This window comes from Leptonychotes weddellii, chromosome 12 (genome assembly GCF_054177405.1).
Source record: "Leptonychotes weddellii isolate Sample4059 chromosome 12, ASM5417740v2, whole genome shotgun sequence".
NCBI classification, from domain to species: domain Eukaryota; kingdom Metazoa; phylum Chordata; class Mammalia; order Carnivora; family Phocidae; genus Leptonychotes; species Leptonychotes weddellii.
The window spans coordinates 76414457-76438879 of record NC_138380.1 but is presented as its reverse complement, the minus strand read 5'-3'; the positions used below and the strand labels follow the sequence as shown (position 1 = coordinate 76438879).

Genomic DNA, 24423 nt, shown 5'->3' with positions numbered 1-24423 from the left:
GCCAGCCAGGCCCCCCCGTGACACTTTTTAAAAAAAAATTTTTTTTAAATGAACTTATATAAAGATCCTTTTTTATTTTATTTTATTTTTTATTTTTATTTTTTTTAAGATTTTTTTGAGAGAGAGAATGAGAGACAGAGAGCATGAGAGAAAGGAGGGTCAGAGGGAGAAGCAGACTCCTTGCTGAGCAGGGAGCCCGATGTGGGACTCGATCCTGGGACTCCAGGATCATGACCTGAGCCGAAGGCAGTCGCTTAACCAACTGAGCCACCCAGGCGCCCCTAAAGATCCTTTTTTAAACAAAAATCTTTGGTTTAATGAGTCATGGTATAGTATGGGATGTCTGTCTTTTCCTTAAAATCTATTAAATGTAACAAATAGTGCATGTATATATACATATTCAGAATACATATATAATTGTATCATATTTCCTCCTTTCATTTTTCTTTTTGTTAACTATAGCGTGAACTTGACATAACGTATATAAAGTGAGGTAGAAATGCACTTGAACAATTGTAATGAAGGGAGGACTTTGTAAAAAGGAAGAGTATTTTCATGTATGTGTGTATTAGGTTATATATTCATTGTTTTATTTTGAAGTGCTTTTTTCTTATCTCTTCTGATAGATCTTAAGTGATTCTAAATCTTTAAAAAAAGTACTTGTCTGAACATAATTATCAATTTTTCTTTCAGGAAAGAGATGTAGGCTAACAATTACATAAGTAATAAATATGAATCCCTTTTTGTTGTAGAAATTATAATTAATAATAATAATAAATATAAATTCAGAAGTAAAGGAAATAAAAATCAAGAGTTCCTTTTATTCCTTCTACAGGAGTAAACCCTGTTAGGTGTTTTGTGTTCTTCCTTCCAGACTTTTTCCTATGCATTTACATATATACATAAATACATGTACACACAGAAAAGAATATGTAGCCTATTTTTGAAAACCTAAATATGCTATATGTATTTTTCTATAACTTGCTCGTTTTACTTAACAGTGTGTCTTGGAGCTCTGTCCATTACATAGAGTGAAATTTATACACACATGTACACAAACTGTGTGTGTCTGTGTTACGTATGTATGTAGAGTTGACACGCAGTGCCACAGTAGCCTCATGCACACAAACTGTATTTCTTATTTATTTATTTGACTGTGGTTGACACACAATGGCACATTGGCTTCAGGTATACCAGTAGTGATTTGACAGTTTATACGTATGCTATGCTCACCACAAGTAAGCCACCGTCTGTCCCATAAATATGGAAGGCTTCATGAATTTGATACCTTTCTTACTTAGGGGCCATGCTAATCTTCTCTGTGTGGTTTCAATTCCAATTTCGTACATATGCTGCTGAAGTAAGCACTGTATTTCTTTCTTTTAATTAAGTTTTGCCTTTATAAATTTATATATATGACTTTTAGTAATCTCTTAATTTTAGGAGAGTTTTAGATTTACAGAAAAATTAGAGTGTGTCCACGTATTCCGTACTTACTTTCTCTTACTGAAATTTTACATTTGTATTATACGTTTGTCGCAATTAATGAGTCAGTATTGATACATTATCATTATTAACTAAAGCCATGCTTTATTCAGGTTTCCTTAGTTTTTACCCAGTGTCATTTTTCTGTTCAAGGAATCCCACCCAGGATACTACATTACATTTAGTCATCATGTCTGTATAGGCTTTTCTTGGCTATGGCAGTTTCTCAGACTTTTCTTGCTTTTGATTACCTTGATGGTTTGAGGAGTACTGGTCAGGCATTTTGTAAAATGTCCCTCAATTGGGATTTGTCCTATGTTTTTCTCATGATTAGAATGGGGTTATCGGTTTTTGAGAGGAAGGCCCATGACTTTGTAAATTTTAAAAATAAAATTTAGTTTAAAAAATCAAGGGGTGCTTGGGTGGCTCAGATGGTTATTGGTCTAACTCTTGGTTTCAGCTCAGGTCATGATCTCATGGGTCTTGGGATCTATCCCCCCCTCAGCGGGGAGTCTGCTTGAAGATTCTCTGCCTCTGCCCCTCCCCCCACTTACGTGCATGCACTCTCTTCTCTCTCTCTCTCAAATAAATAAAATAAATCTTTAAAAAAAATCAAGTAGTACTGAAAGGTTTTTGTTTTTTGTTTTTTAAAGATTTTACTTATTTGTCAGAGAGAGAGAGAGAGCACAAGCAGGGGGAGTGGGAGAGGGAGAAGCAGGCTCCCCACTGAGCAAGGAGCCCGATGCAGTTCTCGATCCCAGGACCCTGGGATCATGACCTGAGCCGAAGGCAGACGCTTAACCGACTGAGCCACCCAGGCGTCCCAGTGCTGAAAGGTTTATAATGAGAATTGGCCCTAACTCTGTCTAGTCCCTGCCCTGGCCCCCAGCTGTTAACTCTTTCAGTTCTCATCTTTTAATTCCGAATTTCTGAATAAAGTGCTCATACTGCCTTTTAATTTTTTATTGGTCAGTTTTAGACATATATTGCATTCTTCTTAAGATTAAGAAGAATTTAGCACTTTTATAACCTAGCTTCTTTCCTACCCAGTAATTTCATAAAACTTAGTTGAAACATAGTAATCAGTGTTAATTATGACTTTGCAAATACTGTTGAGTGCAGATCAGAGATCCTTTTCTGTATGGTCTTCTGGGTTTTCATAATACTTAAGAATTGGCTCTCTTTACACACAGATAAATGGTCTCCAGCTTACAATGACTTACAATTTTTTGACTTGATTATAGTGAGAAAGTGATGCAATTCAGTAGAAATCGTACTTTTGAATTTTTTTTAAGATTATTTATTTATTTATTTATTTATTTATTTGACAGAGAGAGACAGTGAGAGAGGGAACACAAGCAGGGGGAGTGGGAGAGGGAGAAGCAGGCCTCCCGCTGAGCAGGGAGCCCAGTGCATGGCTCAGTCCGAGGACGTTGGGATCATGACCTGAGCCGAAGACAGACGCTTAACGACTGAGCCACGCAGGTGTCCCTGTACTTTTGAATTTTGAACTGTACTTTCTGAATTGGCAATATGTGGTAGGATATTCTCTGGTGATGCTGGGTGGGGCAGTGAGCCATAATGCTAGTCAATCATGGGATCACAAGGGTCAACAGTCCATACACTTAAAATCATTCTGTCCCCATACAGCCGTTCTTTTTCTTATTTTTAGTACAATATTCAATAAATTACTTGAGATATTCAACACTTTACTATAAAATAGACTTTGTGTTGGATGATTTTGTCCGACTGTAGGCTAATGTAAGTGCTCTGAGCACATTTGGTGAATTAGGTGTATTAAATGCATTTTTGACTTAATGATACTTTCAGTTTACAACGAATGGATTTATTGAGATGAAATCCCCTTGTTTGTAAGTCAAGAAGCTCTGTTTATATCTATTACATCTTCATTTTCTGTCCTGTTCTCTGTGTTGTGTGATAAGAGATGATATAGCAATTCCTCTTTATTCCTGGAGGTACTTTCTGCAGTGCTCTGTTGCTGTCCTTCAGTCTGAACTGGCTACCCTTTAAGCCACCTGCACAGCTTTCATACAGGTAGTTCCTTGTGTGCCCACCTGTGCTGGGTCTCCTGCTTCCTTGGTTTTATGCCTTCTTCCTTCTTTGTTTAGTCCTTAAAATTTTCTTGAGCATATCCTAAGAGGGGATGCGTGTATGATAAAAATATTTGAATTTTTGCTTGTCTGATCATGTCTTCCCTCATACTTGATTGATAGTTTGGCAGATTAAAGAATTCTAAGTTAAAAATTATTTTCATTCAGCATTCTGAAGGCACTTGTTTGTTGTATTGCTTTCTAGCATCTACTGTCATGTTGAAGAGTTCCACGCTATTACCTGATCTTTTATATGTGATCTGGTTTTGTTTTGTTTTTTTAATTCCTTTGGAGACAGGATCTTTTCTTTATCTCTAGTGTACTGAAATTTCATGATGGTGTGCCTGGTGTGGGTGTGGGAAGGGGGGCTACCACTGTGAATTCCATTCTTTGTACTCATCCCTTGATGGAATCTTAATTTTGTTGACTGATCTTTTCTGAGAAAATTTCTTTTATTTATTTATTTTGGTATTTTTCTTCCCTATAAAATTTTATTTTCCTTTTCTGAAATTTCAGTTAATTTGATATTGGATCTCCTGAATCCTTTAGGAATTTGGTCCTTTAGGTCACCTTATTTTCTGCTATTTTCCACGTCTTCGTCTTGTTGCTCTCTTTTTGGAAGATTATCTCAACTTACCTTCCAACTTTTTGAGTTTTTCAGTTTTGCCTTTGTATTTTTAAATTCTAAAAGTTCTTTTTTTTTTTAATTTCCCAATTCAGTTCAGTTTAAGCATTTTAGAGAAGTACAATCAGGTTGTTTTTAGCTCCACCCTTTGCCTTGCCTGGGGTACCTGAGGTTCAAGCCTGTTCATTTTCTCCTGAAAACGAAAAGTGGATGTTTGCCTTAAGGAGTGAGATTGAATGATTACTTGACTCTTTGGGACAAGGGTGGGAAGACTGGGAAGTCCTACTATTTTTTATGTAAACTTTTAAACGATTTCCCTTATTTAAAGACTCCTGTGTGTGGTGTGTATACACAGATGTATATACCTAAATATATGTGTATGAGTTTTCATATATTTACACAGATATATATATATAAGATACATGGGATCATTTTATACGTTTACATTTATATATGTTAAATTGCCTTTTTCTTCTAATATTTCATGAACATTATCCCTGCCTCATGATATTAACTATTATTCAAACATGATTTTTTTTTTTTTTTTTTTGACAGAGACACAGTGAGAGAGGGAACACAAGCAGGGGGAGTGGGAGAGGGAGAAGCAGGCTTCCCGCTGAGCAGGGAGCCTGATGTGGGTCCCGCTGAGCAGGGCCCTGGGATCATGACCTGAGCCGAAGGCAGACGCTCAACGACTGAGCCACCCAGGCATCCCTCAAACATGATTTTTAATGGCTTCGTATTTTCCCATTAATGAATATACCCAAATTTATTTAATCAGTCTCCATTTGTTAAACATTTAAGATATTTACAGTTTTTCGTAATTATAAATAATATGAGATGAGGACTCCTGGGCATGTATGTTTGTGCTGGCTTGTTATTTCCTTTTTATTGAATCCTAGCAGTGGCATTCTGGGATCATAGGAATGATTGGGCTTTTTTTGTTTTGTTTTATTTTTGTTTTTTGTGGGGGGAAGAGGGAGAGGGAGAGAGAGAATTTCAAGCAAGCTCCATGCCCAGAACGGAGCCTGTCACAGGGCTCCATCTCTTGACCCTGAGATCATAATCTGAGCCAAAATCAAAAGTCTGACGCTTAACCTACTGAGTCACCCAAGAATGATCAGTTTTGTTTTTTTTTTAAAGATTTTATTTATTTATTAGAGACACAGCAAGAGAGGGAACACAAGCAGAGGGGGAGTGGGAGAGGGAGAAGCAGGCTTCCCTCGGGAGCAGGGAGCCCGACCGACGTGGGGCTTGATCCCAGGACCCTGGGATCATGACCTGAGCCGAAGGCAGATGCTTAACGACTGAGCCACCCAGGTGTCCCAGGAATGATCAGTTTTAATGCTTTCCATCATATTGTTAAATTGCCTTCCAGTAAGACTTTTTAGTTTATACTTATCATTCTGTAGAAGTGCTTATTTTACTTAACCTTTGCCATTACTCTTAAGAAAAATGGTCAATTTGATAAGTGAAAATGGTTTTATATTTTAATTTGTGGTTTTTTTTGAAGACTGATAAGGTTGAACTTTTCTTTAATATTTATTTGACATTAACATTCTCTGGAATTTGTTTTATGTCCTTTGCACCTTTTTCTATTTTTTTTTAAGAAGATTTATTTATTTACTTGAGAGAGAGAGAGAGCACATGAATGCTTGTGCTCCCAGGGGTGGGGGGGAGGGGCAGAGGGGAAGAGGGAGAGAAAAATCCCAAACAGGCTCCCCACTGAGCAGGGCCCATCTCAAGACTTTGAGACCATGGCCTGAGCCGAAATCTTAAGAGTCTGACGCTTAACCAACTGAGCCACTCACGCACCCCTGCACTGTTATTTTCTTTCTCTATTTTTTCTTATTTTTTAAAAAATACTAAGTTGTAAGAATTCTTCCTATAAAAAGAGATCTATATAAAAAAGAAATTACCCCATGGTCTTTTAAGGAAAATTATTTGTTTTTATTGAGACACATAGAAAAATTGTGGATTCCTAACATTTTTGGAGGAGTAGCTTCATTAAATCTTAGGATTTTTTTTTTGTCAAAAACAACCAGGCCCGTTAGAAAAGGGAAATAAATTTGAGGAACTACTTCTGGAAGGCTGTAAGGACTAAGAATTTCCTTCCTTGCTGTGGTATGACTAGGAAAAGAAGGAAGAATTAACAAAGATCAACATAGAGCACCTAAGAGGAAAGAAAGTTACGATGTACTGTAGAAAGTAATGCAGTAATTTCTTACTATATCGCAGGACCTGTTTCATGAATCCAACAAGCACTTACTGGGTTAGAGCCTTCTCTACCGTTAAGGAACATACACTATACTCTGGTGGGGGGAGGAATGATTATAAAGAGAAAGATACATTTATATCAGAAAGAATACAGTGTGAAATTTGCTGTAATAAGGCTAGAGAGAACCTGCCTACTGTATTATACAGGATAGTTTTAATGGACCTGGTCTGATTTCTTAGCACAGAGCAGATGAGAATGAGCCTATTGATGACTGCCAGAAGTTATAACTGTCACCTCTCATATGTGGAATAATAAATGACACCCAAGACAATAAAAATTAAATGATGCTCAAATCCTATAGTTTTGAACAGGTGAATTTTGTTTTGCTTTTGAGTTCATCAATATGAATATGATAATGAGTTTAAATATTTGTCATAATGAAAAGACTAAATTATATTTCTTAGATTTTTGTAAACAGGGAAGTATGTAATACATTTTGAAAATTATTAGAATGATTAAAAAATAGTGCCAATCTTCTGTTATCTAGAAACTATGAATGAATTCTTAAGATTGCAGATAAATGGATTTTTGTTGTATTATAAATCTCTTAAGGGGTGCCTGGGTGGCTCAGTCGGTTAATCAAGTCTGTCTCTTGATTTCAGCTCAAGTCATGAAGTCAGGGTTGTGAGATCGGCCCCCATCAGACTCCATGCTGGGTGTGGAGACTGCTTAAGATTCTCCCTCTCCCTCTGTCTATCCCCTCTTATTCTCCCCCTCACTCCTCTCTAAGAAAATTAAAAATATCTCTTAAAAGGATTCTCTAACAATGCTTTTTATAAGTTTGGCTTTCTCCTTACTGAAGTGATTCATCTAATATTTGTGTATGTGCTTTCATCTCTATATTATTATAATGACTTTAATACAGGTGAAGACTAGTAAATTTTATTATAACCAGATGAAAACAATGATTTTTATTTAAGAGCTGGTTTTCCATAGTGGTACCAATAAGAATCAAATGGTATCGATGTTAAGACTCTTTAGTACAGCACTATTATTCATTTTCATCTCTTGCATATAAGTGCTCAATAGAAATATATTGTGTGCATGAAATCTGAAATATATTGCTAAATCAGTAAATTGAATATATGTTTGAAAATCCCATTTATATCTTATTTGAAATTATTTTAATCAATTTTATTTTTTATATCATAACTTTTACAGTATAAGTCTTCACGTGTATTTTTCCACACGTGTAATTTGTAGTTTGTTCTGGTTTCATAATGACTTAGTCATTTATTCCTTCTCCTTTCCTTCATTCTTATATTCCTTCTGCTTCTGTAGGTTCAAACTCTATCATGGGTCTGTTTATATCTGTCTTTCCTCTCTCCCCTCGCCCCCTTTTTATTTTTATCTTTTTTTATTTTTTATTTTCATTTTTTTTTAAGATTTTATTTATTTGAGAGAGAATGAGAGAGAGAGCATGAGCAGGGAGGGAGGGAGAGGGAGAAGCAGACTCCCCTGCTGAGCAGGGAGCCCTATACGGGGCTAGATCCCAGGACCTGAGCCGAAGGCAGACGCTTAACCAACTGAGCCATCCAGGCACCCCCCCCCCTTTATTTTTAAATAAAACTTGTAGTCCTTATGTTAAGTTGGATTTTTCAAAACCGATAATTTCTTGTTCTTATGGTAGAATAATTTTTACTTTTATCCCAATAATTAGCTAAAAATTCCTTCTAAACCTTAGATTAGACCATGAAAGGTAAAACCATACAAATTCTTGGTCATGAAGAGAAATGATTTTTTAAGAATGACCATTTTTTTAAAGAACAATATTTTACAGTAAACATGATGCCAGGGAGCTGTTTTCCTTGTGAAAACATGTAGAAGTGGCTTTTATGACTATGAATGCATTAAAATATAGTAACAGCAGAGTTGCGATTTTATAGACAGTGGTGTTCTAAATTGTTATGACAAAAAATGCTTATCATGGCTCAATATTATGGATAGACATAGATAATATTCTGCATTCATAAGGCTCATATCTTTGCAGTACGCTTTTGTATATATTTCCTATTTAATCTTTATATAAACTCCATTTTACAGCTGAGATAGGAGATCTGAAAGTTTGTTATCAAGGTTGCAGAACTTGAACCTAGGTCTTCTGAACTTGTAGGCTTTCCACTTTGTTATAGTTGTAACATGTTTACCTGTAACATATAAACATGTCTTACAACATCTTTATGTTATCTGTAACATGATTTATGAAACATTTAATGGAGGAATTTAAAGTTGGATTTTGAAAAAGTATATGCCCTGACAAGAAGCAAAAAATTCTAGGAAGGTTGAAGGTAGATTGAAAGATTGAGACAGGTGTGTAGGTTGGGACAGCAGTTACCCCCCAAAAACGCTTTTCTGCTATGAATATATAGGATGATTTGTGTTTGCTTCCTTTCCTTAGAAGGTTCTGAGTGTGGGGTGGGAGGGTAACTAGTTATGTTGTCAGTCACTCTTCTTGTCTTGGCTATGTCATTGTTTTTGTTTCTAGATGTTTTTCATATAATGACTTAACATCTTCAATTTATCTTTACCTAATATTATACCGGAAGGCATATTCTAGGACCCTTTTTCCTGTTTTATGAAACTAATATGGTCCTATTGCAGAAACTTTGAAACTTTTTGCTACTTAAAAATAATCGCTTTTAGGGGTGTCTGGCTGGCTCAGTCAGTAGAGCTTGTGACTCTTGATTCTGGGGTCATGAATTCAAGCCCCACATTGGGTGTAGAATTTACCTTAAAAAAATAATGGCTTTTAATAATTTGCATTATTATTTTTCAGTCTGATTTTTGAATGTGTATTAATTATAATTTCAAAAAATTGGGATGATAATTGGGGTGCCTGGGTGGTACAGTTTAAGCAGTTAAGTGGCCAACTCTTGGTTTCAGCTCAGGTCCTGATCTCAGGGTCATGAGATCCAGCCCCATGCTCAGCGTGGAGTCTGCTGAAGATTCTCTCTTCCTCTCCCTTTGCCCCCCACCCACATTCTGCTCTCATAAATAGGTAGGTAGGTAGGTAGACAGATAGATAGATAGGGATGTATAGGGACAGGAGTTATATATGGAAAATCTGTGTGCACTTTCTGTTCAGTTTTGCTGAGAACCTAAAACTGCTCTAAAAAATAAAGTCTAGGGGCCTCTGGGTGGCTCAACTGGTTAATGTCTGACTCGTGATTTCCACTCAGGTCATGATCTCAGGGTCATGAGATTGAGCCTTGCATCTGGCTCTTTGCTCAGCGTGGAGTCTGATTGTCCCTCTCCCTCTGCTCCTCCCCCTGCTTACGTGCATGCGTGTGCACGCTCTCTCTCTCAAATAAAGAAATAAAAATCTTAAAAAAATAAGGTCTATCGGGGTGCCTGGGTGGCTCAGTTGTTAAGCGTCTGCCTTCGGCTTAGGTCATGATCCCAGGGTTCTGGGATCGAGCCCTGCATCAGGCTCCCCACTCCTCAGGAAGCCTGCTTCTCCCTCTCCCACTCCCCCTGCTTGTGTTCCCTCTCTCACTGTGTCTCTCTCTGTCAAATAAATAAAATCTTTAAAAAACAAAAAAACAAGAAAAATAAGGTCTGTAATGTAATAAATATATTTATAAATAAAGTTTATTAAAAATTGGGTAATACCATATTATAATTTTATTTCCTGAGAAGCTAGTTCAATTGTATTCTGAAAAATATTTATATTTTGTGACTGTGATAGGTTATATTATATCATAATTTTTTATATATATGCCATATTTATTTTAATCTTTGTGGTTAGAAGTCAGGATTGTGGTTACCCTTAGGGATGTTGCATCAAGACTGGAAGGGAAGACGAGAGGGGTCCTGAGGTGCTGTTCATTTTTGTGAAAATTGAGCTATATACCTTACATGTTTTTTCTGTATGTATGTTATATCTTAAACTTTAAAAGTTCAGTACTTGAAATAACACTTTAAGGTTAATAAAGTTAATAGGGATGATTGGGAAAAGAAATGTAGAGAGAGGTGACTGTTTTATTCAGTTGTGATTTTTTTAAAAGATACGTAAATAGTTCATTAAAAATGTATGTTTACTTAGGAAATATTAACTTATATATGTGTCTAAGCTCCAGCTATTTGGAGTAACACTTGATGGCTGGACGACAGCCTGTGACAGGATTTCAAGGACTTTAGACATTAAAAAGTAAGTAGCAAACTAGTCTGAAGCATGAGAACCACTTAATCTATTTCTAGATTTAAGTTGTATATGAACAGATGAGGACCTTATTTACTCACTTCTGTCTCCCTAAGCCTTTTCTTATACTCAGCGATGCATATTTGTTAAATTGGTGAGTCCCTGTTTTTGTTTGCTCTCCCATCAACTATCCTTTCTTCTGCTTTGAGTATTATCACTTTTAAAAAAGCACTTTGTAAGTTTCAAGGTAAAGTATCTTATTTGAATTTGTATTTTTTTATTATTAATGAGTGCAAGTTTTAAAATGTTTATTAAGTACATGTACTTAATTTTTTGAGAATTATCTGCTTAAGTAGCCTAGACCTGAGTTGTTCAGTGTGGTAGCCACCAGTCTCATGTGACTGTTGAACACTTTGAATTGAGATGTGCTGTTAAGTGTAAAATATACCCTGGATTTTGAAGTCTTATTGTGAAAAACAATGTAAGATGTCTCAATAATAATTTGTTAGTGTTGGTTTCATTTTGAAATGACATTTTTTAGATCTATTGGTTAAATAAAATATATTATTAAAATTAATTTCACCTGTTGGTTTTTGTGTCTAATGTAACTACTAGAAAATTCAAATTTACGTATCTGGTAAGCATTTTATATCTACTGGGCAGTACTGATCTAGACGGTAATCTAATCATGAGGTGATTAGGACCTGAATTAGGGTAGTATTTATAGAAAGGAAAGTAAGGAAGGATTTTAAGAAATTCTGCAGTATGCATATACACTATATAATCTCTGTTACAAGATATTTTGCAGTTTTTATGTGCTTCAATCATGACTTTGTAATCAATAGTAAGCTTTTTTTTTTTTTTGAAGGCAAAGGCTGTGTTACTATTTGAAATTCTCCTCTACATCTTCTGTTTTGTTGTGTGCATAGTAGCTTGATTAAGCAAGAATAGGACATCAAATAATCTTATAAATGCAAATTTAAATTTTTAGAAAGCAGATCAGTGATTCCTAGAGTTCTTATACCTTTTATTTTAACATCCTAATATCACCAGGTAGCCAGATCAGTCATATCCTTTTTAAAAGGAGTAAGGGTAAGGGAACTAACATCTAGTCATATATATACCAGGGTCTGGGTAGTCATTTTATTTTTTTTTTTTCATTTAATCCTTATGGTAACCTGTGAGAAAGATAACCAGTATTTTATAGCTTAAGACACTGCAATTGAGTAATTTTTCCATTGTTATGGTATTAATTCAGATATGGCCAACTTCAAAACTAGCACTTTATCCATTGTAGTTTATTATCTTGATTAAAGTTATTTTAAATGACTTGAAGTTAGTCTAATATTGTGGTTGACATGAATTAAAGAAGAATAATCTCTAGAATGAAATATATAATGATAAATTTTGATAGTTTATGATGTGTATGTTATGTGTTCTATGTTAATATACGACAGGAAGTTTGGAAATCTCTTTCCCCAGACCTGAGAAGAAGAACAAAAGGCATGTTTATTTTTCATTCTGATTTTTGGTGTATTCTAGAAATTGCACATAGTTCTTGGGGAAAAATTATAAAATAGTTTTAAATATTTACTTGGTTTTGTCTTTCAGATAAAATCAAAGACAAAATTAAAGAGAGAGATAAGGAAAAAGAGAGAGAGAAGAAAAAGCATAAAGTAATGAATGAGATCAAGAAAGAAAATGGAGAAGTAAAGATTTTGCTGAAAAGTAAGTTTATATTCAGTGATTTTAGTTGTACTATATTATATTGCTCAGTGTACTTACTGGCTTAGTGATTCAAATAAGAAATGTTTGTTGCTGAATTTTGCTGAGAATAAACTTTAATGGTAAGAATATGGAAAATTTTGTAATAGTATGGAGTTCTAATCTGTATAGTAATGTCTTTAGTATATTTCATTAGTGAGTTATGAAAAAGTAGAAAAGGTTAGCCTTCATTAAACTATTAGGTTCCTTAAACATAGGTTATCTAATTCTGTTTGCATTACTAGTCTTTACCCATATTTAGATCATCTAAACAGGCTAAAACAATTTTAGTATGGTAGGGATGGTAGAAGAAGTGAGCTTAAAAATATTTGAATGTAATCACCCTATCATAGTCTGGTATCATAGAGGGAACATTTTATTCTGAGCTGAATTAGAAGGTATACTGTTTTGGGGTACCTGGGTGGCTCATTCATTGAGTGTCTGCCTTCAGCTCAGGTTATGATCCCAGGGTCCTTGGATAGAGCCCCACATCGGGCTCCCTGCTCCGCGGGAAGCCTGCTTCTCCTTCTCCCTCTCCCCCTGCTTGTGTTCCCTCTCTTGCTGTCTCTCTCTCTCTGTCAAATAAATAAATAAATAAAAATCTTAAAAAAAAAAAAAAGGTATACTGTTTTACTGTCTGTTTCTTGCAGGCTTAAAGAACATCCTCTTTTTGTTTGCTGTTTTTTCTCTATTGTTACATTTGTTTTCAGTTGCTGTTTATACATGGTGGGGGGTGGTTGGGGAATAATACAAATCCTATCAGTAAATCTGAACTTTATCAGGGAATATGTGTGGTAGAAATAGAAGTAAGGACAGTTTTATTTTAATTAATTAATTTATTTGTTTATTTTAAAGATTTTATTTATTTATTCATGAGAGAGAGAGAGGCAGAGGGAGAAGCAGGCTCCCCATGAGGAGCCCGATGCGGGACTCAATCCCAGGACCCTGAGATCATGACCTGAGCCGAAGGCAGATGCTTAACTGTCTAAGTCACCCAGGCGCCCCTATTTATTTATTTATTTTTAAAGATTTTATTTATTTATTTGACAGAAAGAGACACAGTGAGAGAGGGAACACATGCAGGGGGAGTGGGAGAGGGAGAAGCAGGCTTCCCGAGGAGCAGGGAGCTCGAACCCAGGACCCTAGCATCATGACCTGAGCCATAGGCAGATGCTTAACAACTGAGCCACTCAGGCGCCCCAGGACAGTTTTAAATTCACTCTGGTAGCAAGATAATCAGTGGCACTTTGGTTGTTAGGCAGCTAACAAATTCATTACCTGCCCCTATTGACAATTTGTAGATCAGAACACATTGATTAATTGGATGTTGAATTTACGTGTTAATAAACCATTATATCTACATTAAGAAGAAAAGGCTGTAGTACTGTATGTATAATGAAATAATTGGTTAAAATTTATATTATTTAAGATAAACAGAATATTAGATTCTGTATTTTCATTTCATTCTTTGTTATGTTCCCTGGTCACACTTTAAACTCTATTTTCTACTTGTCAGAACTTTATATTTTATAAAATTCTTTTGACCTTGGAAGAAGCAGATCAGAGCTTAAGTTGATAGCTACTTAGTTAATGCTCATGGTCCTTTTATTCTATTTCTTTTGACATTGTGTTTTTGTTGTGTTCTCCAATTAGATTGTAAGATTTTGAAGCAGGAGTCAAATCTAACCACCCTAGTGCTGTACAGCAGCTAATGATTCATGCTTGAAGTGTTTACTTAACTTTATCCTGTTGGTTTGGTCAAATAGTCATTTTTTACTGGTTTAGTCAGATAATCATTTTCTTATCCAATGGAATGTACAGTGATGTTACTGGGTTGAATGTGGGATTCCTTACATACCATTAATATAAAATATGTGAATCTAGAGATTACATATACAAATAAAATTTAAAATAGCCCCAGAAAATGGAGATTTTTCAGCAATAGGCAATAATAACTTTGACTTTGAAGTAAGTGAAAAATCTAGGAGATATTTTGAACTGAGCTAAACTGAAAACCTAGTGATGATAAAGGGGAAAAAATGAGATAGTTTTGGAAATGAATTAGTGACCTCTGAGATGACCAGGGGAAAGTGTATTTACTGTAAAACAGAGGTAAATAATAATTTAATTACTGCCTTACAGGGTTGTGAAGATTAAATGAGGTAAGGTATGGTGAAAGTGCCAAGTAATGTGTTTGGCCCACAGATAATTCAAGAAGTGGATATGAATCTTTTTTGTAAACATGTATGAAAGATTAACTCTTGTGATTGCAAAACAACAAAATTATCTCCTACCTGGGTAAGATGCAGATAATTAAATGAATAAAACACGATTCATTGGGAAATGGTGCCTGTCCCCTTGTAAGCAGCAAGTAAGTGTTAGCTATTGTTATTGTCTAGTAAAAACAGTTTGCTCTGCTAATTTATGATCAGGGAAAGGCCCTCTTTGTTATTGGTGTCATGCAACAACAACAGAATCAATATGGTGGGGGCGGTGTGCTGTTACTTACTACTGTGCACCCCTTTTTCCTTCATGGCTTTTAACCTTTATTTTGTCTTTATAATTTTCTCCTTCTGATAAGACTAATGTTGCAGGCTGTGGCTATTCAGGCATTGATTGATGACAGCACTCGAACATCTAAAATAGATGCTAACTCTTACTTCACACCAGTCCTCATTTCCTTCAGGTTTTTATCAAAAACTGCATCAAACTGAGTATACTAGAGATATGTACATAATTATATACATGCTAAAAAGGTTATTTATTTATTTGAGAGAGAGGAGAGCACAGAGGGAGAGGGAGAAGCAGACCCCTGCTGAGCAGGGAGCCCAATGAGGAGCTCAATCCTAGGACCCTGGGATCATGACTTGAGCTAAAGGCAGCTGCTTAACCGGCTGAGCCACCCAGGCGCCCTAAAAAGTTTTTATTAATGCAGAAATCCTGTAAATGTTTTTCACTGATGAAATAGGATTATTTGTTTTATGAGAAATAGTTTAAAGGAACAAATGTATTTGACACATAAGCTTATCAGCTCATCCTTTTATAGTTAATGTCTGCCAGCTATATGTTCCAGCCATTTTTTTTGTTGTGAAAAGTTGTAAGAACAGAGATGTTATGATTATAGTATTTTTGAGAGTAAGTTTTATCATTATAGTATATCAAAGAAGCTTGTTGGTGAGCAGTGGGCATGGGGGTTAAAAGAAGCCAATATCCAAGATTATTGGTAGTATACCAAAGGTCGGTCGGTCATAGGTGGGTAATTCTTGTCAGGAAGAGTGAAAATATTGCTGTGCAAAAACAAAGTCATTCCCCCAAGACCAGACATTGAAAATAGCTAAGCTAATTACTACTTTTTTTTTCCATGTATGAGAATGGAGTTACATATAAATATTGACTCGTATTAGATATGAAATCAGAACCAGTTTTTCTGGACAGCCTTTATTTTTTCTATTAACACAAAGTATCCTAAGGCTAGTGGTGCAAATAAATGCCAGTAAATTTGTGATTTTTTTAAAGGTTTTTTTGGTATAATTAGCCATTAACATACACTGTTTTTGTTTCTGTTTCTGTGTGTGTTTTTTTCTTTGAGTGACAGTCTCTTTCTCTCTGGCTGTGTGTGTGCACGTTTCTCTGTGTCTGAATCTCTCTTTGCCTCTGTTTGCATTTGTGTGTCTGTGGTGCCATGTGTATGTGTATTTGTCTGGGGTCCACTGTGTGCATAGATCTGTGGATCTGTGGAGGGAGGATTCCCTATCAACCTTATACCTTTATATTTTTTGAGGGTCCAAATTACTGACAACACTTCTATTCTTTCTGTTATGGGTGCTTATTAGGATCCTTTTAATAAAGTATAGGTCTGATTTGAAGATTTACAGGATTTAGAGAAAGATGTACTTTAAGTACTTTTTAGTGTAATAGAAGAACATTGATATTCAAAATTGTCTAATTTCCTTAAAGTATTTTATTTTATTTTTATTTTTATTTTTGGTTTTCCTTAAAGTATTTTTAAAATTTTCTCATTATATATCTACTGCATTTCATATGTCATTCTAAGACAGGAAATGAATGACAGATTATATAAAACTTTAAAAATCTATCTAGTAAATGCTAGTGCCTCGGTTTGGTTTAAATGTAAAGAATGCATTTTACCTGTGTCCATCAGAGGTCCCCGAGACTACCCCCAGGTTTGGTGATTTGCTAAGAGGACTCATATGACTCAGCATATAGATGTACTCATGGCTATGATTTACTACAGTGGAGGATACAAAGTAAAATCTGTAGAGAAAAAAGGCACATGGGATGTCTGGAGGAAACCAGGTATAAGCTTCCAAGAGTACTGTCCAAGTGGAATCATACAGGATACACATGTGACAACACATGTGAAATGTTGTCTACCAGGAAGCTCGTTAGAGACTTGATGCCCAGGGTTTCTCTTGGAGGTTGATTACATAGGCACCTTCTGTCTAGCATGTACCAAAATTCCAGGCTCTCAGAAGGAAAACATGTGTTCAGTATAAAACAGATTGTTTACACAAAAAGTTTAGGTACAGTGAGCCACTCTTATCAGGGATTTGTGGGAACATTCCCAAAGAACAAGTTTCTCAGATGCCAGCCAAGGGCCAACCTTGCAGTCTCAGGCATGTTATGTTAACTCTCTTCTGCATACTGTGCTCACTTTAGTATTTAATTACAGAGCAGCTTGTCTTGGGAATTTAATTCCTTAATGCTCATTATGAGACTCTCTTAACTGATTTTTTTTTACTATTTTGCATTTTTCATCTGACTATTTAATACTATTGCTATTTTCATCCATCCTCGTGACTAGAGAATAGATAGACTGTTGTGCCTATTTCATTTCAAAATAACATATATCCTATTGACTGGATATTTTCTATTTTACTTTTTTAAAGATTTTGTTTATTTATTTGACAGAGAGAGACACAGCGAGAGAGGGAACACAAGCAGGGGGGTGGGAGAGGGAGAAGCAGGCTTCCCACGGAGCAGGGAGCCCGATGCGGGGCTCGATGCCAGGACCCTGGGATCATGACCTGAGCCAAAGGCAGATGCTTAATGACTGAGCCACCCAGGCGCCCCTCTATTTTACTTTTTAAACATGTGTTAGGCATAAATGTAATAGGATATTAAGCTTATATTTTCATTCAAATGAAATTCTGTTTATTTTCAACTTAGTTATTATACTTAGGCCTTTTAAACTTTAAGTTGTATTTTTTAATTCATTGCTTTTTTCCTTGACACATTTTTGATTTTGCTTACATATAAAACCTCTTTTATCTTTTATTCTGATTACCTCCCTATTTTAATTTTTTTCATTAATTTTGTTAAGATATTAACCTGAATCTCATGTTTTGATAGTTCATCCTAGGTAGCAAGTATGAATTTGTTAATATATTTACTTCTAAGTAGACTCCTCAGAGAATTTTATGAGTTTACAAATCTGCGTAATCAATAAAGTTGAAAGGCTTTTATTTTTGCTTTTCATGATTATACCAAGTCAGTCTTCATTGAATATTTATGAATTTTTATTTTTTTTATTTTTAAAGAATTTATTTATTTGAAAGAGAGTGACACAGCGAGAGAGGGAACCAAGCCAGGGGGAGTGGGAGAGGGAAAAGCAAGCTTCCCGCCGAGCAGGGAGCCTGATGCGGAGCTCGATCCCAGGACACTGGGATCATGACCTGAGCTGAAGGCAGACGCTTAACGACTGAGTCACCCAGGCGTCCCTATTTATGAATTTTTAGAAGTGATGGTTTGCTTTTAACAGTAAACTTCCCCTTTTTAGAATTGCCATCAAGTTGAATTTTCTTTTTTTAAAAAATATTTATTAGAGAGAGAGTGCACACAAGCAGGAGGGGCAAGGAGAGGAAGAGAGAATCCCGAGCAGACTCTAAGCTTGAGCGTGGAGCCCGTTGCAGGGCTTGATCTCATGACCCTGAGACCACGACCTCAGTTGAAACCAAGGGTCTGATGCTCAACCGCCTGAGCCACCCAGGCGCCCCAACTTGAGAGAATTTTTATGTTTGTTTCCAAGATTAGGATTTAGTGGCATTTATATTGTGGAAAACTTTGGCTGAATGGGGGACAAGGAAAAATTACACAAACCTCAGTTAGTTTGTTGGTGAGTGAAATGTTTTCATTCATGGATTCATTAAATATTCATCTGTAATGATATATTAAATGCCACAAAGGTTACAATGACGGGGGAGAAGTATCACTTCACTCTGAATTCATATAAAAATTACTTGTTTCACTCATACAATATGTGGAAGGACATCTGATATACAGGTATCCTATGAGTGAAAAAAATAACTTTATATGAATTTAGAATGAAGTGATTCCAGTTCCAACTAGAGAAATGAGGGAAAGCAAAATGAAGGAAATGATATGAGTTGTTTTTAAAGAATATGTAAGAGAGAGGTCAGGACAAGAGTATTTTAGGGAGAGGAAATGCCTTTGCAAGTAGTAGAAAGAAAAGGCAGGACTAAGTGTTTTATAAGAAATTTTAAGTAATGCAGATTGACCAGAGAATAAAGTACTTGAGAGCATTGTCTTGGGACTCCATACTGGAGTGGTTATATTTTATTTGGTAGGTATTGAGAACACTTGAAAGAAGTTTACTCAAGGGATGAATATGATCAAACAATATATAAAACTTATAGAAAGATTAATATGGCTCCAGAATTCAGGATGCTGGTCATGAAGCTGTTAGACCAAAAATTTATAAAGAAGTAAAAAATCAAGGATGAACTGGATAATTGTTAAACCTTGGAGAGACCAGGAAGAATGATTTGAAATAATATCACTGGATTTGATATTTGAACATTATGGGAAAGTAAATTTGAGTAGACTGGAATCAGACCTAGAATTTAAGGAACAAGAATGATAAGATAATAAACGGAAGACACTTGGCATAGAGGGTTCTTTATGAGAAGTGTGGTCAAAAGAAGAGGAGAGGGAACTATTTTTGTAAGGGTTTTTGGAATTGGTGGGAAGGACTTATTTTTGAAAAGTAGGCAGGACATCTCACTCACTGGAGACAGGAATAAAAGATATACGTGAATATGGAAAAATTCAGGTAAGGAAGCAGAGTGGGAAGATTTAATTCATAACAGGTTGTCTATAAAAGTGAAATAACAGGTGGAAACAGTGAATGCCTTCTTTTCTTAACTCTTACCTTAATGGCTTTCTCATATTATCTTAGGAAGCATAATATTTTCTTGCGAAGATGTTTACTTTCTCCTTTTTTCTCATTTTACAGAAATATATTGTGATAATGTTACGTGTTTATATGTACACTTAGTCTATAGCTGTATAGACTCCGTGGATTACTCTTTTATTTTTTGGAGTTCTAAATTTCTGGGTGCAGAGTCTACCTGACTTCAGTTACAGAAGCTCATTAATATATAAACTTATAATGCCCCAAATCTTTTACTTTTATATTCATCTCTTTACTAGTACATGGTATCATTTATGCTTAGGACATGAGAAATTATTCTAATTCTGTCATCTTCTTTATGGTGCCTTATTGGATTTTCATCAGGAACTTTGCAAACTCCAGTAGATCTCTAAAATAGCCCATTTTAGATGCAAGAGTAGTTTACTAAGGAGGAAATACGGTAAAAAGCTAAGGAATTGGTGTGTTTTGTTACTCTTCTATTATGCAAGTCATTTTCTCCCATTGTGATTTACAAGTCTTGACACATACACAATTTGGAGAACTCAGATGAATAAAAATGACGCTATATGTCAGTGGAAAACATCTGAAGGGCATTATTCATATTGACCTCTGTTCACCTTCCCATTTCTGATTTTCTACATTTAAATTTGAAGATTATGCTTTCTAAAACTTCCATTCATTACTTCAGTAAACACTGACTGAGCATCTATTACATGTCAGAATGGTACCTGCACATTATAGGTGTAAGTTTGTCCTAGACCTTCGTGTGTGTGTGTGTGTGTGTGTGTGTGTAGAGAAAGGGAAGGGGACTAAATTATGATTACCAATACTGTGTGAAACAAGTCCCAAATATAAGCCTAAATCTGAGTAAACTTTGCTTATTTATTTTAAGACAGTTCCTTAAGTGTGATTTTTCTAAGTAACTAAAGTACGGAGTTTTTAAAAAATTTTTTCCCAACAGGTGGGAAGGAGAAACCAAAAGCAAATGCTGAAGACTTACAAATTAAAAAAGTAAAGAAGAAAAAGAAAAAGAAACACAAAGAGAATGAAAAACGGAAGCGTCCAAAAATGTATAGCAAATCTATTCAAACCATCTGCTCAGGATTGCTATCTGACGTTGAAGATCAAGAAGCCAAAGGCATGCTACATGATAACGTAAAGGATTACAGTGGCAAGAGTTTGGAAAACAAGAACTATGATTCCAAAATTCCTGAGAATAGTGAGTTTCCATTTGTCTCATTAAAGGAGCCACGGGTTCAGAATAACCTCAAAAGGTTGGACACTTTGGAGTTCAAACAGCTCATTCATATTGAGCACCAGCCTAATGGAGGTGCATCCGTTATCCATGCCTATAGTAATGAACTCTCCCACCTTTCTCCTGTGGAGATGGAGAGGTTTGCCGAAGAGTTTGTGGATCTGGTGTTCAGTGAAAATGAAAACTCTGCAGCTTTCTATGTAATGGGTATTGTTCATGGGGCAGCTACTTATTTACCTGACTTTTTAGACTACTTTTCATTTAATTTTCCCAATTCGCCAGTGAAAATGGAGATATTAGGAAAGAAGGATATAGAAACGACAACTATGTCCAATTTTCATGCTCAGGTAAGAGGTTTTTAGTTTTGTTTTTTTTTTTAAACTTTTAGTTACATGATTTTAGACAAGTTTCAGTTTTTCATTTTGTTATAGGTTTGAAATAAAAAGGTAAGAATATAATGACAACTCTTGGGAATATTAAGAATAAATTACCTTCTTGATGTGAACGTAAGATTTTAAATTTCAGAGTCTACTTAGTCTCTTTTTTTCTTAAAGATAATTAATGAAATAAGATTTTGTTGTCCTTTTTTGCAAGTATTTATTTTGGAAATGAAAGGACTGAGATGAATTTAGCCATGTATTTCCCATGTAAGCAGTTCTCTTACCTAAAAATCACCTAAAGTCTTTTTGCTTTATGCCTTAAAATTGCTTAACACTGGATGCATCAGATAGTGGGTGCTGAGTAAATGTTAGCTGTTAAATATATTGTGGTACAAAGGAGTCAGTTAATTCTGCATTTATGTGAGGAGATTAGTGTAGCAGTGCTTTTATTGAGCTAACTTCCTTTTCCTACCCTTCTCTATGGTGTAGAATATACATTATTTTAGAAAGCAGAGGCAGAGTCAAGTCCATTTGCTCTTGAAAGTCAATGTGGGCTCATCTAAAAGGCCATTGCCGTTTGTTACCCACTCTCAGATCAGGGACTGCTTAGGCCAGGAGATCAGCCAATTTTCATATTTATGGGTGCTAAAGTTCCCAGTTTTCTAAGGAATAATTGACAGCATTCTAGTTTGGAAGGAGGGAAAAAAGTAAAGTCTCAAAGGGATCTTAGTGATCATCTATCCCAACCTTTCTCACTTTACAGATATGCAAACAAACATAGATAGGAGTGACTTCTACTTTAAGGTTGGCAGCAGTACCAGGAGTAGAACACAATCTCCTTAGTCTTCATCCAGAACTGTTTTACTTACTCTGAGTATATTTCTTTTTTTGATATGTGTTTAAGTTATAGTCTCCGCCTTAAATGGTAGTCTGGACGTCCAGTCACATGCACACATACTTTTATTTCTAATTTCTTCATTCTTCCCAGGAAAAGCTTGTCACTTAATCTAATTTGTGGTATCCCTCCAGAGAATGATTTTTTTTTAACCATATTTATAGAGCTTTTTAATTTGGGAAAATGGTTTATGAATTACAGCGACTAACTTACATGCTAAACCAGTTTATAACTTGAGGCTTTTCTTGTCCTGAATGTGAGAACCTCTCTTCCAAATTTTTGTGTAGTCATTGTAGTGTGACTGGGTTAGTGTGGGTAGCTGGATGAACTCTGATATGGGATGGATGCAAAGAGAAGGGAGCTAGTCCTGGTCTTGTCGTTTACCAGCTGTGACACTAGACAGCTACTTAAGCTCTATGTCTGAGTTTCCTCACCTACAAAATAAAGATAATATTGCTCAATTCACAGGGCTGTTGGTTAGAAATATTTCATAGAATATTAACAGGTTATACAAAGAGAGTTGTTACACTGACTTGGTATATAATATTACAACTTTCCATTTGGTTGAATAGGTGATGGCTAGTTTCTGAATGAGGAGTTTTGTTTTTTTTTTTTAAGATTTTATTTATTTATTTGACAGAGAGAGACACAGCGAGAGAGAAAACACAAGCAGGGGGAGTGGGAGAGGGAGAAGCAGGCTTCCCGCCGAGCAGGGAATCCAATGCAGGGCTCGATCCCAGGACTCTGGGATCATGACCTGAGCTGAAGGCAGATGCTTAATGACTGAGCCACCCAGGCGCCCCTGAATGAGGATTTTTGAGTGTGTTAATTTAGGGTAGGGAGTTCAGCAAGTACTGAAGATCAAAAATTACCACAAATGTTTTATATACTGATAAGGAATTGACTAAATTACGATACATGAACACAGTGGGATATTATTGAGCCATAAAAAGGAATGAAATACTGATACATGCTGATACATAGTGCGGATGAACCTTCAAAACATTATGTTGAGTGAAAGAAGCTAGTCGCAAAAGGTCACATATTGTATGATTTCATTTATATGAAGTAATGAGAATAGGTAAATCTATAGAAACAGACAGCAGATTGGTGGCTGCCAGGACCTGGGGGAAAGGGACCTGCAGTAAACATAGGGGGTGCATCTATCTATTCAAGATAGGATCTCATTTCCTTTGGTTAAATACCCAGAAGTGAAATTGCTGGATCATATGATAGTTTTGTTTTTCATTTTCAATTAAAAAAATTTTTAAAGATAAACTTTTTGAAGCTTTTGTTAAACTGATTTTTTAAAAGGATTTTATTATTTATTTATTTGACAGAGAGAGAGAGAGAACACAGGGAGGAGGGGCACAGGGCTAGGGAGAAGCAGACTTCCTGTTGAGCAGGGAGCCCGATGGCGGGGCTCAATCCCAGGAGCCTGGGATCATGATCTGAGCCGAAAGGAGATGCTTAACCGACTGAGCCACCCAGGCACCCCCAGTTAAACTGATTTTTTAAATAAACTTTTTATTGAAGTATACATACACAGAATGCACACATTATAAATGTATAGTTTAATGAAGCTTTACTAAATGAACACATGTATAATTTTAAGAAGTAGAATATTACTAGTAGTCAGAGCTTCCTCCAAACCCTTCCTTATCACTACTTTGTGCCCCCCCACCCATACATACACAAACACCCAGGTAACCACTTTCTGACTTCAAATACCACAGATAAATTTTGCCTGTTTTTGGACTTTTATAATAGAATCAACTAGTATGTGAATTGCTGTATGTGGCTTCCTTCCTTTAGCATTATGTTTGTGAGATTCATCCATCTTGTATATAATAACAGTTTATTTTCTCATTGCTGTATGGCATTCTGTTGTATGAATAAACGACAATTTATTTGTTCTGTTTATGGTGGATGGATATTTGTTTCTAGTTTGTGGCGGTTACAACGGGTGCTGTGAATATTTTTGTACATGTGTTTTAGTGGACATAATGTATTTGTTTCCGTTGGGTATGTACATAAGATTGGAATTTCAGGATCAGAAAGTACACAAATGTTCAGCTTTACTAGCTACTACAGGTTTTCCAGAAGTTATTGTACCAATTCAATTTATATTCCCACCAGCAGTGGTACACATCTTTGGCTACACTTAGTAGCGTCTGTCTTTTTCATTTTAGCCATTCTGGTGGCTGTGTAGTAGTATCTCATTGTGGTTTTAATTTGCACTTCCCTGATGACTAAAGAAGTCAAGCTCCTTTTTATGTAATTATTGTCCAGTT

The 24423-nt window shown here is 35.7% G+C and overlaps 1 protein-coding gene and 1 non-coding gene across 3 annotated transcripts in view; one reads left to right on the top strand and one right to left on the bottom strand.

Annotated features, from left to right (window-relative positions):
* RSBN1L (round spermatid basic protein 1 like) overlaps positions 1-24423 on the top strand; it is a 70206-nt gene that overhangs the window by 21598 nt on the left and 24185 nt on the right. Inside the window, exons 2-3 of one of the 2 annotated variants that reach the window (XM_006731912.3) lie at positions 12252-12368; positions 20561-21201. In XM_006731912.3, coding sequence (XP_006731975.2) covers positions 12252-12368; positions 20561-21201 — 758 coding nt within the window. The remainder of the gene's footprint in view (positions 1-12251; positions 12369-20560; positions 21202-24423) is intronic. The other variant, XM_081799654.1, reaches the window with a different exon arrangement.
* LOC115940476 (U6 spliceosomal RNA) lies at positions 1258-1363 on the bottom strand. Its single transcript, XR_004075222.1, has one exon. It is a non-coding gene; the product is annotated as a U6 spliceosomal RNA (small nuclear RNA).